This window comes from Aotus nancymaae, unplaced genomic scaffold (genome assembly GCF_030222135.1).
Source record: "Aotus nancymaae isolate 86718 unplaced genomic scaffold, 86718_ANA_hifiasm-v0.15.2.pri h1tg000089l, whole genome shotgun sequence".
NCBI classification, from domain to species: domain Eukaryota; kingdom Metazoa; phylum Chordata; class Mammalia; order Primates; family Aotidae; genus Aotus; species Aotus nancymaae.
In genome coordinates, this window is record NW_026988504.1 from 22,978,482 (window position 1) to 22,994,205 (window position 15,724).

Sequence of the window (15,724 nt, forward strand, 5' to 3'; positions counted from 1 at the left end):
CTCACTGGAGGGTATGTGGCCTGGCCAGGCCCTCAGAAATCACCCAGGTGCCCTCAGAAATCACCCTCGGATTCCACACCCATCAGGTGCAGTCAACCCATCATGGAGCATATCTCCGAAACCTCCAAGCAGAGACAGATGCTATCGGGCTTCCCCTGGCCCAGCCTGGCCCTGGGCTCCTCTCCCAGACAGGGTGAGGGCAGGGACCCGTTAATCATTAATCTGGGGGCAAATGGGTAATTTTCCAGTCTGCCAGGTCTACACCCAACCCCCTCCCTGCAGCCTAGCAGGAAACCCTCAGAGCTTGACCCCTAGCAGGTCCAGAGCAGGACTGGATGTCAGCTCTAGCTGAGGAGGCCATGCCTTGACTGACTTCCAGTGTGGAGGGCGGCTTAGGGGCTGCAGCTACCTTGCCCTCAAATGTCCTCCTCCTCACCCTGGGGGCTTACAATTCCTGTGTTTTAGAAACTGGACCTCCCTGGTAGCAGCTGATTGATTGACAGAGGGAACAAGCAGGGAGTGATGGCAATTTTGGCCAATGGGGCTGCATATCTTTCAAGACCTGCCTCAAATGCCATTTTAAGAATAATAGCCGTTATTATTATATCATTATATGTCATATGATGTGATATGTAACACATTATTACTACTATTTTTTTTTTGAGACAGAGTCTCACTGTGTGGTCCAGGCTGGAATGCAGTGGCACGATCTCTGCTCACTGTAAACTCCGCCTCCCAGGTTCAAGCAGTTCTCCTGCCTCAGCCTTCTGAGTAGCTGGGACTGCAGGCACGTGCCACCACATCCAGCTAATTTTTGTATTTTTAGTAGAGAAGGGGTTTCACCATGTTGGCCAGGCTGGTCTTGAACTCCTGACCTCAGGTGTTCTGCCTACCTCAGCCTCCCAGATTGATGGGATTACAGGTGTGAGCCACTGTGCCCAGCCCAAGCTGTGTTCTTGTCTGGGACTCCCCTATAGTGTGGAGTGGAGTCTCAAAGTTGGTTTATCTAACTAAAGGGGTCATCCTTGATTATCACCTCTGACATCTGGAGAGTGCCAGAATTCCCTAGGCTGCATTTGGGGGCCTAGGGAACCTTGCCTCTATGAAAAAATATAAAAATTAGCTGGGCGTGGTGGTGTGCACCTGTGATCTTCTTCCTTTGTGGTGCAAACTCTTATCTCTGCCTACCAGCCAATTGGTCAGGAATGTGCACCCTGGTGTTTCAATCTCCAAACATTGACATTTTGCTTAACAAGCAAACATTCAGGATCAGGTTCCTTTAGGAATCCCTATTTCTTCCTCCCCACCACACACCAAGCAGGCCGTATACTTCATTCTCCTGTTAGCAGGACTAAACATCTCTGCTACACTTGGCACCAGGATAGCCGGTTGGCCCTTTCTTAGGACACCTAATTTTCTACCTCCTGTAAAAAGTAAAAAGTTCCTCTTCAAAGTTTCCCTTTTTGTTAAAGAATAAACAATAAGTGTTAGAAATAATGTAGCAGGATCGGCCGCGGGAAACGGATCTCTTGGACACTGAATACAGGAGGAAGGAGGGTTTATTTCGCCGGGAGCAAGGTGGCATAGTTGCCTGACAGCCAAGCTCCCCTAACAAAGGAAGGGTCCGTCTTTATATAGGCTTATACTTTAGATGTTACATGTGGAAGAATCTTAGGTGTATAGCTTAACATATGAGGAGGGTTTCAGTTTACAGTCTCAGGAATTACATATGAAAAGGCTTTCGGTTTACAGTCTTAGGAATTACATATGAAAAGGGTCTCGGTTTACAGTCTTAGGAATTACATATGGAAAGGGTTTCAGTTTACAGTCTTAGGAATTACATATGAAAAGGGTCTTGGTGTACAGTCTTAGAAATTACATATGAAAAGGGTTTTGGTTTACAGTCTCAGGAATTACATATGAAAAGGTTCCAGTTTACAGTCTTAGGAATGAAAAGGGGAAGTTGATCTGAGATGCCTGGGTCTCCCTCTTCAGTAATAATCCCTTTTAAAAACTAACTTCCTTCAAGCTTCCTTGCTTTTTGCTAATAACTCTTTGTTATGCCCTATGTAGCTGCTAAATATAGTAAGGGAATAAATACATTCTATGTCCTTGTACTTTAACCAAGTTATTTGTTTTGGCCTATAGCTTCTCAGACAGGTCCGAACATGCCCAGGCATCTCCTGGCTTACAGCTACGCCTCTTCCTTATTCAGAAATGTTATTGTTCTCCTAGTTTCCCATAAATAACCCCCTTCCTTTCTTTGTTCTCCATCGTGCATTTACCTCTTTAGGAAAGTTTTAAGTTTTTAGCCAGTTGAGATCAGTCTAGATGGTACAGTCCAGCTCCAGCCAATGGAGACAGGACACAGCAGTAAGGACCCAGTACATCAGGGACAAAAACTTCTGCTTTTATTTGTTCAATGTGTTCTCATGACAATCATACTTCCAAGAAGCACCCTTTCTGCAGAAAGTAAAATTGCCTTGCTGAGAAAATTCATAGTCAAGTGCTATTTCCTTTGTGGCACTGAAAATTTTACTTCTAACAGTAACATGTGTTACAGGTTTGTAGCCTAGGAGCCATAGGCCATACCGTATAGCCTAGGTGTGCTGTTGGCTATATCACCTAGGTTTGTGGAAGTACACACTATGATATTAGCATAATGGTGAAATCACCTAATGACACATTTCTCAAGCTCCTCCTCACATGGCAAGCAACACATGAATGTACGTGAAAGCTGTTAAGTAGGGATTAAGTTTCTAAATTAATCTCTAAAATACTCATTATTTACTATATATGGAATTTTTTAAAGGAGCAAAAGTCTCATTTCAGTGGGAACTTAATTTGGGGCTAGAGTGTTTTATTTAGCTTTCACCCCAAAGTTGTAAAGTGTTTTGTTTTGAAGTTTTTCCCTGTAAAATAAATACTTTAATTCAATTTAAATAAAACCCACCAAAGAAATCTCAAGCTTAAGAAGTCTAGCTTCCTATGAAATCTGAGAGGAAGTTATCACTGATTTCAGAAATCTGATTATAACAATAGGTCCATCCTTAAATGAGGTGAATCCTGTAATCCCTTCCACTTTAAAACCATCACTATGCACCATATGCCTATGCTAGGCACTGAAATAAGTGTGTAAACTTGGAGTTTACACACTGGTAATTTTGCCAGTCAGTCAGTAATAAGATAGGTAAGAATGGCTGTTGGGGAAGTCAGCTGGGTTCTAGTTTATAGTTGAATTTCAGGAACTTATTTAGCATGCTGACTTAACAACCTAAGCCACTTCTCCATGTGTGCACACAGGGTAGACCTCTGAAGGGTGGCACTGTAACTTCTAGGGTAATGTGGTAAGTCAAGGCAGGATGACATTCAGCCTCTTCCCAGGCTAGTGCAAAGGGCTCTTCACTCAGATTGAAGCCTTCTCTCCCAGACTGAATTCCCCACCCCCAACATCCCTCCTACAGAAAATCTGGAGTCCTCACTTATTCCCTGGTGGCCCCTACCTGATACGGTGGTGAATCAATTATCAAACATGCAACAAAAGATATAGAAAGTTTAGCGAAAATGGCAACATTTTGGAATAAATGACTGTAATGTGAGTTCTGCCTGCCACCCTAACTGGCACACATTTTGCAGGTCAGTTTGCTCTCCCTGGAAGGAAGAGTATTCTCAGATTTCACCTTAGAGGAGGAAGAGTTCGGGCTGCTAGAACTGGGCTAGCGCTTCTGAATATCCTGAGGCAAGGTCCCGTGACTTCCTTGGGAAGCTCTGCCACGCCCCCACCCCACTTCACCCCACCTCACCCTACCCCACCAGGCTGCTGGAGTCCTGGGACCACCCGGGTCTGTGGCCCAAATCCTTCCTAGCTAAGAGGAGTGGAGCGGGGCTTGGGCAGGATTGTGACATAAGGTCACCATGGTGACATGGAGCAGATCTAGATCTGAGCCTAATAAAGGTAGCGTAAATAAAGGTGTCATAAAGGGGCGGTGCCAGAGCTTGTCGTGTCCTGGCTGTGTCTCTGGGCCCCATGGCCCCTACTCACGTGGCAACTATTGTGGCTACTAGTCCAGGAGGCTCAGCCTCTGGAGTGGGTCAAGGACCTGCTCCAGCTGACCTCTAAACCCCTGGGGCCGACTGAGACCTGGTCTTGGAGCAGGCTCCAATCTCCCATGGGAATCTCCCCATGTGCTTCCTTCCCCGGCAGGCCCCAGGGGCTTTGATTACCTAGGGTCCTCTGCTTCCTCCCAGAGGTCAGCCCTGCCCCAGGAATCGACTGAGAATTTGGTTCCATTCCTGGACACGGATTCAGCTGGAGAGCTGTCCCCAGGGCCAGAGCCCTTTTCATCTGCACAGCCAGATCTGAATGACAAGCTGACTTGGCAAGAAAGGCTCCCAGAGGTGGGTCCAATGCTGGACTGGGATCAGAACTAGACCCTAGTTCAGCCTCCTCGCCTCAAAAGTAAGATTCAGACTACAGATCTAGATCAGGCTGCAGATCATCAGGCAGATGAAAGGATTCCACTTCTAGACAGTAAGGATTCAAAAGCAACCAACTTTATAGTTTCTCCCAAGAGCCTGAAGAAAGATCCAGCTCAGCATTGGAGGCTTGCTAAGGTTGTGGGAATTCCATGTCGATTCCACTTTCTGAATTCCATCTAGAGACTAAAACTCAAAATCCAGAGACACTTGAAGAGATCTAGTCCTCTTCCCTACAGCAAGAAGCCCCAGCGCGGCTTCCACAACTCCCTGAGGAGGTAGAACCTTCTTCAACCCAGCAGAAGGCTCCAGCTCTGCCTTCACAGTCCCTTGAGGGGGTCCACTCTTCTTCAACAGAGCAGGAGGCCCCTGTGCAGCAGTTACCTGCCTCGGAAGAGATTGTAGCTAACCCATCGATACAGCACGAGGTAGATGTTCCTTTAAAAGTTGGAGTGAAGCTCAGCACTCACACTTGCCCAGTGTCACAGTTAAGCCTGTGGATGTGGAGCTTACAGGAACTCCAGAGCCAGGTAAGGAACGTACATCAAGCTAGGAACAGGCCACAGCTCAGCCTCCAGAGCACCCTGAGAAGGTGAACTCTTCCTCAACCCAATTAGAGGCCCCAGCTCAGACACCAGAGTGCCCTGAGGAGAGGAAACCTTCTGTATCCCAGCAAGAGACCCCAGCTGAGCCTCTGGGTCCTCCCATGGAGGCTGAACGTTCCCCCAGTGAGTAGGAGCAGCCAGCTCAGCCTTTTGAGTCTTCTGGGAAGCTTGAACGTTCTCAGACCCAGGAGAAGATGCCAGCTCAGCCTCCCAAAGAGATGGAACATTCTGCAATCCAAGAGGAGACCCCAAATGAGCCTCCAGGTCCTCCTATGGAGCCTGAACCTTCCCCCAGTGAGCAGGAGCAGCCAGCTCAGCCTTCTCCATTTCCTGTGGGGGCTGAACCTTCTCTGACCCAGCAGAAGGCCCAGCTCAGCCTCCAGAGTCATCTTTGGAAAGTCTAGCTCAAGCTCCACCAAATCATGAGCTGACAGTTCAACCTCCAGATGAGGATCAAGCTCATTATAACTTGCCCAGCATTACAATTAAACCTACAGATATGGAGATTACCATAACTTCAGAGCCTACCAAGGAGACAGAATCTTCCCAAGCTTAGCAGGAGGCCGCGACTCAGCATATAGAGGAGGTGGAACCTTCTGCAACCAAACAGGAGGCCCCAACTCAACCTCCAGGTCCTCCTATGGAGCCTGAACTTTCCCCCAGTGAGCAGGAGCAGCCAGCTCAGTCTTCTGAATCTTCTGGGGAGATTGAACCTTCTCAGACCCAGGAGGAGACCTCAGCTCAGCCTCCCAAAGAGATGGAACCTTCTGCAATCCAAGAGGAGACCCCAATGGAGCCTCCAGGTCCTCCTATGGAGCCTGAACCTTCCCCCAGTGAGCAGGAGCAGCCAGCTCAGCCTTTTGATTCTTCTGCGAAGCTTGAACCTTCTCAGACCCAGGAGGAGACCCCAGCTCGGCCTCTCAAAGAGATGGAATGTTCTGCAATCCAAGAGCAGACCACAACTGAGCCTCCAGGTCCTCCAGTGGAGGCTGAACGTTCCCCTAGTGAGCAGGAGCAGCCAGCTCAGCCTTCTGAGTTTCCTGCAGGGCCTGAACCTTCTCTGACCCAGCAGAAGGCCCCAGCTCAGCCTCCAGAGTCCTCTATGGAAGGTCTTGCTCAAGCTCCACTGAATCATGAGCTGACAGTTCAACCTCCAGATGAGGATCAAGCTCATTATAACTTGCCCAGCATTACAATTAAACCTACAGATGTGGAGATTACCATAACTTCAGAGCCTACCAAGGAGACAGAATCTTCCCAAGCCCAGCAGGAGGCCCTGACTCAGCATCTAGAGGAGGTGGAACCTTCTGCAACCAAACAGGAGGCCCCAACTCAACCTCCAGGTCCTCCTATGGAGCCTGAACTTTCCCGCAGTGAGCAGGAGCAGCCAGCTCAGCCTTCTGAGTCTTCTGGGGAGCTTGAACCCCAGCTCAGCCTCCCAAAGAGATGGAACCTTCTGCAATCCAAGAGGAGACCCCAACGGAGCCTCCAGGTCCTCCTATGGAGTCTGAACTTTCCCCCAGTGAGCAGGAGCATCCAGCTCAGCCTTCTGAATCTCCAGCCAAACAGGAGACCCAGCCCAGCCTCCAGAACATCGTGAAGTAATAGTTTTACCTGCAGGTCACCATCAAGCTCATCATTCTGATTTGCCCAGTATCACTGTTATGCCTCTAGAGGTGCAGCTCACCATGGCAACAGAGCCTACTGCAGAGATGGGAACTTCTGCAATCCACCAGGAGGCTATAGCTCAGCTCTCAGGACCAGTTAAGGATGTAGAACCTTCCACCACCCAGCACGGGGGCCCACCTCTGCCTCCAGAGTCATTGGAAGAGGTTGGACCTTTACCAATTCAACAGGAGACTTCAGTTCAGTCTCCAGAACCTACTAAGGATGAGAACCCCTCTCCAACCCAGCAGGAGGCTGCAGCTGAGCATCCACAGACCCCTGAGGAGGTTGAGTCTCCTCTAATCCAGGCCCCAGCTCAGACTCCACAGCTCCCTAATGAAATTGTAGCTCAACCTCCAGAGTATCAAGAGGTATCAGTTTCTCCTCTAAGTCATGACCAAGTTCAGCCTCCAACATTGCACAATGTCACTGTTAAACCTGTGGATCACATCGTTACCATGACTCCAGATTTCACTCATCAGGTTGAAATTTTAACCCAACAGGGGGCCCCAGCTCGGTTCTTAATGTCCCCTGAGCAGTTTCAACATTTGCAAGAGATTATAATTCAGCAGCTAAATACCCCTGAAAATGATGAACTTCCTCCAGTCCATCAAGAGCCCAGAATTCAGTCTCCAACTCAGCTCTCCTCTGACTTTGAAAGTCCATTGAGTGATGAGGTGGTATTTTCACCTCTAGATCTGTCTCCAGTATTCAAAAGTAATTCACCTTTGCCTAATACCACAGTTAAAAATGTGGATCTGGAGCTTACCATACCTACAGCAGTCACTATGGAGGTTGAACCTTCACCAGTCCAGCAGGACAACCCTCCTATTCCCACTGAGCAGGCAGACTTTTCTCTAGTCCAGCCTGATCTCTGTTCCCTTCCTCTGCATTCTCCTGAAAAGATTGAATCTCCAGTCCAGCAAGAGGCCACAGTTCAGACTCCAGATTCTCCTAAGGAGGTAGACCCTTCTCCAGTCTGGCAAGAGTTCCCAGCTGAGCCACCATTGCCCCTTAAGGAGGTTGAACCATCTGTAACCCAGCAGGAAGCCTCAGGTCATCCTCTGAAGTTCACGGAAGAGATCAGCCCTCCACCACAGCAGGAGATACCAGCTCAGCCATCAGAGCCACCTGGGAAGGTCGAACCATCTCCTGTCCTACAGCAGGCCCCAACTCAGCTTTTAGAGCCACCTAAAGAGGTAGGATCCTCTCCAGTCCAGCAAGCAGTCCCTGCTCAGTCTTCAGAGCCCCCTATGCTGATAGAACCTTCTCTGACCCAGCAGATGGCCCCATCTTTGCCTCGAGAGTTCCCTGAAGAGGTGGAACCATCTCTAACTCAGCAGGATGTTCCAGCTCAGATTCCAGAGCCCCCTATGGAGGCAGAACCTTCTCCACCCCAGCAGGAGGCCATAGTTCAGGCTCCAGAGCCACCTAAGGAGGTTGCAGCTCAACCTCCAGCTCATTATGAGGTGACATTTCCAACACCAGTTCAGGATCAAGGTCAGCATTCAACATCGCCTAGTGTCACAGTTCAGCCTTTGGACCTGGGGCTTACCATCACTCCAGAATCCATGACAGAGGTTGAACTTTCTCCAACCATGTAGGAGACCCCAACTCAGCCTCCTAAGAAAGTTGTACCCCAACTTCCAGTATATCAAGAAGTAACAGTTCCAACACTAGGTCAGGATCAAGCTCAGCACCTAGTGTCACCCAGCGTTGCAGTTCTATCTTTGGACCTGGGACTTACCATACCTCCAGAACCCACTACGGAGGCTGAACATTCTACAGCCCTGAAGAAGACTGTAGTGACTCCAAAGCACCCTAAGGTGACACTTCCACATCCAGACAAGATTCAGACTCAGCATTCAAACCTGACTCAAGTCACAGTTCATCCACTGGACCTGGAGGTTACCATAACTACAGAACCTACTATAGAGGTTAAACTGTCTCCAGCCACAGAGGAGACCTCAACTCAGCCTCCAGATCTGGGGCTTGCCATAACTCCAGAACCCACTACAGAGACTGGACATTCTGCAGCCCTGGAGAAGACTACAGCTACTCATCCAGACCAGGTTCAGACTCAGCATCAAAACCTGACTGAAGTCACAGGTCCACCTACTGAACTAGAACCAACTCAGGATTCATTGGTGCAGCCTGAAACTTACGCCCAAAATAAGGCTTTAACTGCACCAGAGGAACAGGCCTCCGCAAGCACCAACATATGTGAGCTCTGTACCTGCAGAGATGAGACGCTGTCGTGTATTGATCTCAGCCCAAAGCAGAGGCTCTGCCACGTGCCTGTGCCAGAGCCGAACACCTACAATGGCACCTTCACCATCTTGTAAGAATCACCTTTCCTCCATTGTCCTCTGTGTCCTGCCTGACATGGCAGGCTTTTCCTGGAGGCCTTTCTGGGCCTTCTTTATCTCCCCAAGCCATACTGACAGCTGACTTTCTGCTTTCACCTTTGCTTGTCCACTCTTCCTTCTCCTCATTCTCCTTTACTGTTAGGCCCCTTCTCCAGTCTTTTGCTTGTGATTGCTCAGCAACATACATATTAAATGTACAGACAAATTATTGAGTAAGAGAAGTGATACAGAAAATAATATGTGTAACATGATTTCATTTACATAGTGTTATATAATGCTCAAGAAGGCAAAACTAAACTATGTTGTTTATGAATGACCTATAATAGTTAAAACTACATTTTATTTTATTCATTTATTTATTTTGAGACGGAGTCTCGCTCTGTCTCCAGGCTGTGATCTTGGCTCACTGCAAACTCTGCCTCCTGGGTTCAAGCAAGTCTCTGCTTCAGCCTCCCAAGTAGCTGGGATTACAGGCACCCACAACAATGCCCAGCTAATTTTTGTATTTTTTTTTTTTTTGAGACAGAGTCTTCCTCTGTCACCCAGGTTAGAGTGTCGTGGTGCGATCTCAGCTCACTGCAACCTCTGCCTCCTGGGTTCAAGCAATTCTCCTGCCTCAGCCTCCTGAGTAGCTGGGATTACAGGTATGTACCACCATGCTGGGCTAACTTTTGTATTTTTAGTAGAGACAGGATTTCACTATGTTAGCTAGGCTAGTCTTGACTCCTGACCTCGTGATCCACCTGCCTCAGCCTCCCAAAGTGTTGTGATAACAGGCCACTGTGCCCAGCCTATTTTATTTATTTTTGAGGAAGGGTCTGTGGTGTGCAAACATAGCTCAGTGCAGCCTAGACCTCCCATACTCAAGTGATCCTCCCATCCTCAAGTGATCCTCCCATCCTCAAGTGATCCTCCCATCTCAGCCTCTCCAGTAGCTGGGACTACAGGTGCAGGCCAACATGCCTAGCTAATTTTTAAAATTTTCTAGAGACAAGGTCCTGCTGTATTGCTCAGACTGGTCTTGAACTCCTGGGCTCAATCAGTCCTCCTGCCTTGGCCTCCCAGAGTGCTGGGATTACAGGTGTGAGCCACGGCGCCCAGCCAGAACTATTTATTTTATTTTACATTATTTTTTATTTTATCATTTGAATTAATTTTTTTTTTTTTTTTTTTTTTTTGAGACGAAGTCTCACTCTGTCAGCCAGGCTGGAGTGCAGTGGTGCTATCTTGGCTTACTGCAATCTCTGCCTCCCAGGTTCAAGCGATTCTCCTGCCTTGGCCTCTCGAGTGTCTGGGATTACAGGCATACACCACTACCACCTGGCTAATTTTCGTATTTTTAGTAGAGACAGGATTTCACCATGTTGGCCAGGCTAGTCTTGAACTCCTGACCTCAGGTGATCCACCTGCCTCAGCCTCCCAAAGTGCTGGGATTACAGGCATGAGCCACGGCACCAGGTCAGAACTACATTTTAAAAGCAAGAAAATTATTACAAGAGACAGGATAGTGGTTACCTGTAAGGGTTAGAGAGAGGTTTATGATTGGAAAGGGCACACTGGGGGCTTCTGGGAACACTAATTTGTTTCCTTGTTGCTGAAATGATGAGAGACATATAATGTCCACCCTCACGGAGATGGAGGGGAAGGACAAGGCAAAAGAGAGAAGTCTCGTCTTTAGACTTACTAGACTCACATAGCGTCTTTCTTCTCCAGCGTGTAAGGCATTGTCTAAATAGGTCCAGTTAAAGTACTACAGGGTAGCCATCTTTTTAAAAAATTGTTGGCCACATTTTAAAGTTCACAGGGGAGGAGGAATGTCTCATACTCCAGCCCTCCAGAGCCTAGGCCCTCTGTGAGATGTGTCACGGTTTCTTGGACACCAAATTGAAACAGGAAAAGTTCCCTTGTCCCCCTTGCAGGGCGTGGGACGGTGGCGGGGGGGGGTGTGACTCACTTCTTCAGTGCCCTGCTGCTCAAACCTCAAGGGGAGCAGACAGGCAGGCAGGTTGTGGGGCTCTGACCGCACGGCAGTGTCTAGGGGTGAATGCTTGCAGCTCCTGAAGCCCCAGTGGGTGTGTGCTACCGTGTGCACTTTTAGTTTTGCCTTTTTAGGCAGCTTGTGTTAACCAACTCAGTTAGACCCTCTACCTTGTTGCAAGGCTGGAGGGCTTTCTGTATCCCAGGTTCTTGCCTTGGTGTGCTGGAAGAATCAGATCACACCTGGGCTTGGAGAATGGGTGTAAGGTTTTATTGAGTGAAAGTCGCTCTCAGCAGATGGGGAAAGCCAGATGGGATGGAGTGGGAAGATGTTCCCCTGGAGTCGCCCGGGCTGTCCTCCCACTGCCCCAACCAAACTCTGCCTCAGCCCACCGGTTGGTGACCTGCCTGGGGTGCTCCCCTCAAAGTCCTCTTGATGTCCAGCATGAACACAAAGAAGGGAACAACAGACACTGGGGCCTACCTGAGGCTGGAGGGTGGGAGGAGGGAGAGGAGCAGGAAAAACTACTGGGTACTAGGCTTAGTACCTGGATGATGAAATAATCTGTACAACAAACCCCTGTGATACAAGTTTACCTATATAACAAATGTGCACATGTATCCCCTAACCTAAATAAACTTTTTTTTTAAAAAAGGAAAAAAACACCTGGAAGAAAAGAAAAATGTTAAATTAAAAAAAAAGAAGAAGACAATGCTCCTAGTGCCCCCATCATTCAGGAATCTCCAAGGGTTTTAGGAGCTCTGTGTTAGGAACTGGGGGCAGAGACCAAATATCTATTTCTTCTTACATTGCATACACCAGATAGGAAAACAGAAATTACTCTAGATATTTCACAAAAAGGGGTTTCATACAGGCAATTAGTGCTTATCATTGGAGTGACTAGAGGTGGCGAAGGTTGGGGAGGAGGGGGTCACACCACTGGCTTTCAGGCTAATTTACCACAGCTGATTTCCAGAGGATGGAAGAAGTCAGGAAACGTGGGGAACTGCTGCTGAGGTCCTTGCAGCCCCTTGGTCCCCAGGCTGGTGACTGGCGGGGGATATGGAGTCCAGCTGTTCACCTGAGCCTGCACACCTGCTGCTACGGGGGGAGGAAAGGATGACTCTACCTCCTTTCCACATTCCACATTTCACATGACTGCATTTGATTGGCAGCACCCTGCTGGCAAGGAAGCCTTGATGTGTGGTTCCTCAGCTTCCGGCTCCTGCACAGAAAGGGGTGAAATGAGTGTCACGAGCAGCCAGCACCCTGCAGCACAGCTTCATATCCAGGTGTGGGGGGCAGTCCCACTTATACTTGGAGGTGTCCTGGCACCCTAGGGTGTTTGGGGGTCTGAGGCTTTGCAAAAGAAGAAAGGTGGGGAGTTTACGGTGGAGTCATATGGTAGAGACAGAGGCCTGCAGAGGTGTCATTCTAGAGGGCAGCAGGTGACACAGTCATCTTCCTTCTTTGACTGGAACAAACACCTGGGATTGACCCAGAATTTGTTCTGGAATGTTCTCACTGGAATGAAAGCTGAGCAGTTTGCAGGCCATACGGTATAGGAGAAAACATAGCCCTCATTGAAAAAGACTGCCAGAAAGAAAAAGTGTCCACAGGGAAATTCTGGGACACTTTTGTTTTGTTTTTTGGACAGTTTCACTCTGTCACCCAGGCTGGAGTGCAGTGGCATGATCTCAGCTCACTGCAGCCTCTACCTTCTGGATTCAAGTGATTCTCCTGCCTCAGCCTCTTAAGTAGCTGGGATTACAGGCACCCACCACCACGCCCAGCTAATCATTATATATGTATTTTTTTTGGTAGAAACAGGTTTCTGGGAGATTGATGTAGGGGAGCGGGCGTGTGAGTTGGAAGCGAGACATTGGGGATCACTATTTTCTCATCTTACTGGTTTTTGGGCCCCCATTCTATTCCTTCTATACAGACCTCACAGAATTTTAACTAGGAAGGCCAGGAGGGGTGGCTCATGCCTGTAATCCTAGAACTTTGGGAGGCCGAGGTGGGTGGATCACTTGAGGTTGGGAGTTTGAGAGCAGCCTGACAAACATGGTGAAACCCCATCTCTATTAGATGGGTGTGGTGGCGTACACCTGTAATCCCAGCTACTTGGGAGGCTGAGGCAGGAGAATTGCTTGAACCCAGTAGGCAGGTTGTAGTGAGCTAAGATCACACCATTGCCCTCCAGCCTGGGCAACAAGAGTGAAACTCTGTCTAAAAACAAACAAACAAACAAAGCAAAACAAGAATTTTAACTAGGAGAGAACTTAGTCAGTAGTTTGTCCTTTATGATAGGAAACACGAGAAAGAGAAAGGGGGAGTGTCTTGCCCCATGGCCGCACAATGCACTCTGGCTTTCTATTTTATTCACATTCAAAAGAATATGTTGTCCTTTAAGCTTATTTCACAGCTCACTCACTCACCAGTGACAGCCTGCTGTATGAAGATCTGTGAGATGGATAACTTGGCTAGTTGCACTCAGGCATTTGCTTGAGGTGATTCAACTTACAGAATAAAGCATCTAGAAAAAAGAAGAACCACTTCATCCCCCGACCCCCATCAAATGATGCCTATGAGACTAAGTCTGAAGGGGACTGATGTAAAATGTTCTACCTGGCATGGTTGTGCGGTTTGTTCGCTGCACGAGGGCGCTTGGCCAAGGGGGTGAGTGGGACCGAACATCCTGCCCGTGCTCCATGCTGAACCACATACAAAGTCCCCCCCAGCTATATTGTGGGGCCCTTCTGGACAGACATGGAGAGCTTCTGAAAGTCCCACCTGCATGGAATTATTTTCAAGACCCCAGATATTGGAGACAATTACCAACGTGTACGTCACAAGGGCGCAGCTGATGATCTGCCACGTCAGCGTGGGCACGCCGCACAACATCCGGCTACAGCGCCGCTTGGCTTCCTTCTCTGAGCCGAACACGCGGGCCAACGGCTGTGGCACCAGCAACGGCTGTGGCACCAGCAACGGCTGTGGCACCAGCAACGGCTCTTCTCCCAACGATTTCCGCCGGAAGTCCCGGGACAGCGCATGCTGCACGCCTCCAGAGATCCTGGAGCTGCTGGCCGGGTGTGGTCAGGGGCCAGTTATCTATGTCCTTAGTATCAAACAGAAGCCCCTTTTGCAGGGTGGACCCTGGGAAGCCCTGTTGGGGCCATCCCTTGTCGGCGGCCTCTTCGCTTCCTCTTCCTCTTCTCCTCTGGGTTTTCTCAGCTCTTTCAAGAGCAGGCTTTGCCACTCTGAGTGTTCTCCACGACCACAGCTACCTTCTGAGGAAGAGGCCTCAGGGGTCCTCTCTCTGCATGTAGTTGCCTGGCAGGCCTGGCCTGGCTGTACACGGGAATCGCCTGGGGAACGTTACAAACCACTGTTGCGTCGCCCTGCCCCCCAGAGATGCTGCACCTTGTATTAACTGAGCACCTACAGGCAGGTGCGGTGACGCATACCTGTAGTCCCAGCTGCTCAGGAAGCTGAGGTGGCGGGATCACTTGAGCCCAAGAGTTCGAGATTAGCCTAGGGAACCTATTGAGACCCCATCTCAAAATAAATTAATTAAAAAATACCGAGCACCTACTTGATGGCCAGCACTGAACTCGGTGCTGGAGTTATACAGTGGTCAAGTGTGTAAGATATAATCTTTGTCTTCAAAGAACTTCAGTCAGGTAGGAATAGGTATTTATTGAACGGAATAATATTTAAAGAAATGTCTACCGAGAGGCCAATTCTTGGAAATCCCTGTTGGAGAGAAGATTTTTATTTCCTTTATGAGCAGAGTGGGAAGTTGTCTCTTTAGATTGATGGATTTGGAAGGGAATTTAGTAATCTAACCCCAACCTCCCATTTTACAGGTGTGAAAACCAAGGCCAAACAGCTGAGTGTTCTGCCCTGGAGGAGGAAAGTGGTCTCTGAAAGCCAGAAGACTCTCACATTGTGGCATTCCTGCCAGCCGCTGTCAAGAGCTGCTCAGCTGTCCTTAAATCCTGTGTCTGATGTCAAGGTAATAAAAGATTCAGGGTACCTTAGTAAAGGTATCTTAATCAAGTCTAGTTGCCTTTGAGATTAGATTCAGCCATGATGAACAATCCTTAGCTAAGGATTGGCAAGAAAGATTACAAATTGTTTCCAGGAATTTATTTCTTCAAACACTGATGATTATATGTATAGTCTTAAGTCAAAATGTTGTTTATGTTCAGCTGTTTTTGTAAGTTATCACAGTTTTGCAAATTGAAAAATAATTGATGGAAAACTAAGTCGATCACTTTACTAAGCTTACCCGCTAAGCGTGGCCCCACCACCCGCTTGCTGTGTGGTCCTGGGCAAGTCATTTAACTCTTCTGAGATTCAGCTCCTTCATCTATAAAATGAAGTTAATGATAGTACCTGCAAAGCAAGGTGCAGCATCTGTAACGGAGTCTGAGGCCAACCGCCTGGGGTCAAGCCCCAGCTCTACACTGACCAGTGTGATGGCTTTGGACAAATTACTGGACGTCTCTGCTTGTTTCTTTATCTGAGATCTGCTGCCAAGAACGTGCTGATTCCCAGTCTGTCTTGGGTGATGGTGGGTGAGAGTGGCGACAGCCCCCCGCCAATGGCCCTGGCCTGGA

The 15,724-nt window shown here is 48.5% G+C and overlaps 3 protein-coding genes and 2 pseudogenes across 4 annotated transcripts in view; 4 read left to right on the forward strand and 1 right to left on the reverse strand.

Moving 5' to 3' along the window:
* Positions 1 to 4,027: 4,027 nt before the first annotated feature.
* On the forward strand, positions 4,028 to 5,368 carry LOC135271688 (leucine-rich repeat-containing protein 37B-like; annotated as a pseudogene).
* A 353-nt stretch (positions 5,369 to 5,721) lies between these two features.
* Positions 5,722 to 6,681, forward strand: LOC135271689 (leucine-rich repeat-containing protein 37A3-like). The gene has a single exon (XM_064369489.1). It carries the CDS (start codon positions 5,722 to 5,724, stop codon positions 6,679 to 6,681), a length of 960 nt encoding a protein of 319 aa, XP_064225559.1.
* A 64-nt stretch (positions 6,682 to 6,745) lies between these two features.
* Positions 6,746 to 8,350, forward strand: LOC105711279 (leucine-rich repeat-containing protein 37A3-like). Its single transcript, XM_012443948.3, has one exon. It carries the CDS (start codon positions 6,746 to 6,748, stop codon positions 8,348 to 8,350), a length of 1,605 nt encoding a protein of 534 aa, XP_012299371.2.
* A 3,643-nt stretch (positions 8,351 to 11,993) lies between these two features.
* Positions 11,994 to 13,809, reverse strand: LOC135271681 (ADP-ribosylation factor-like protein 17; annotated as a pseudogene).
* Positions 13,810 to 14,968: 1,159 nt separating this feature from the next.
* Positions 14,969 to 15,724, forward strand: part of MPP2 (MAGUK p55 scaffold protein 2) — a 34,362-nt gene continuing 33,606 nt past the window's right edge. Inside the window, exon 1 of one of the 2 annotated variants that reach the window (XM_012443937.2) lies at positions 14,969 to 15,117. Coding sequence is in view for 1 of the 2 variants with exons in the window: in XM_012443946.2 (XP_012299369.2) it covers positions 15,110 to 15,117 (8 nt within the window). In the remaining variant the exon portion in view is untranslated. The remainder of the gene's footprint in view (positions 15,118 to 15,724) is intronic. The other variant, XM_012443946.2, reaches the window with a different exon arrangement.

Excerpts from the sequence above, each read along its gene's own strand:
- LOC135271689 (XM_064369489.1), top strand. The coding sequence starts at position 5,722 with ATGGAGCCTGAACTTTCCCCCAGTGAGCAGGAGCAGCCAGCTCAGTCT.
- LOC105711279 (XM_012443948.3), top strand. The coding sequence starts at position 6,746 with ATGCCTCTAGAGGTGCAGCTCACCATGGCAACAGAGCCTACTGCAGAG.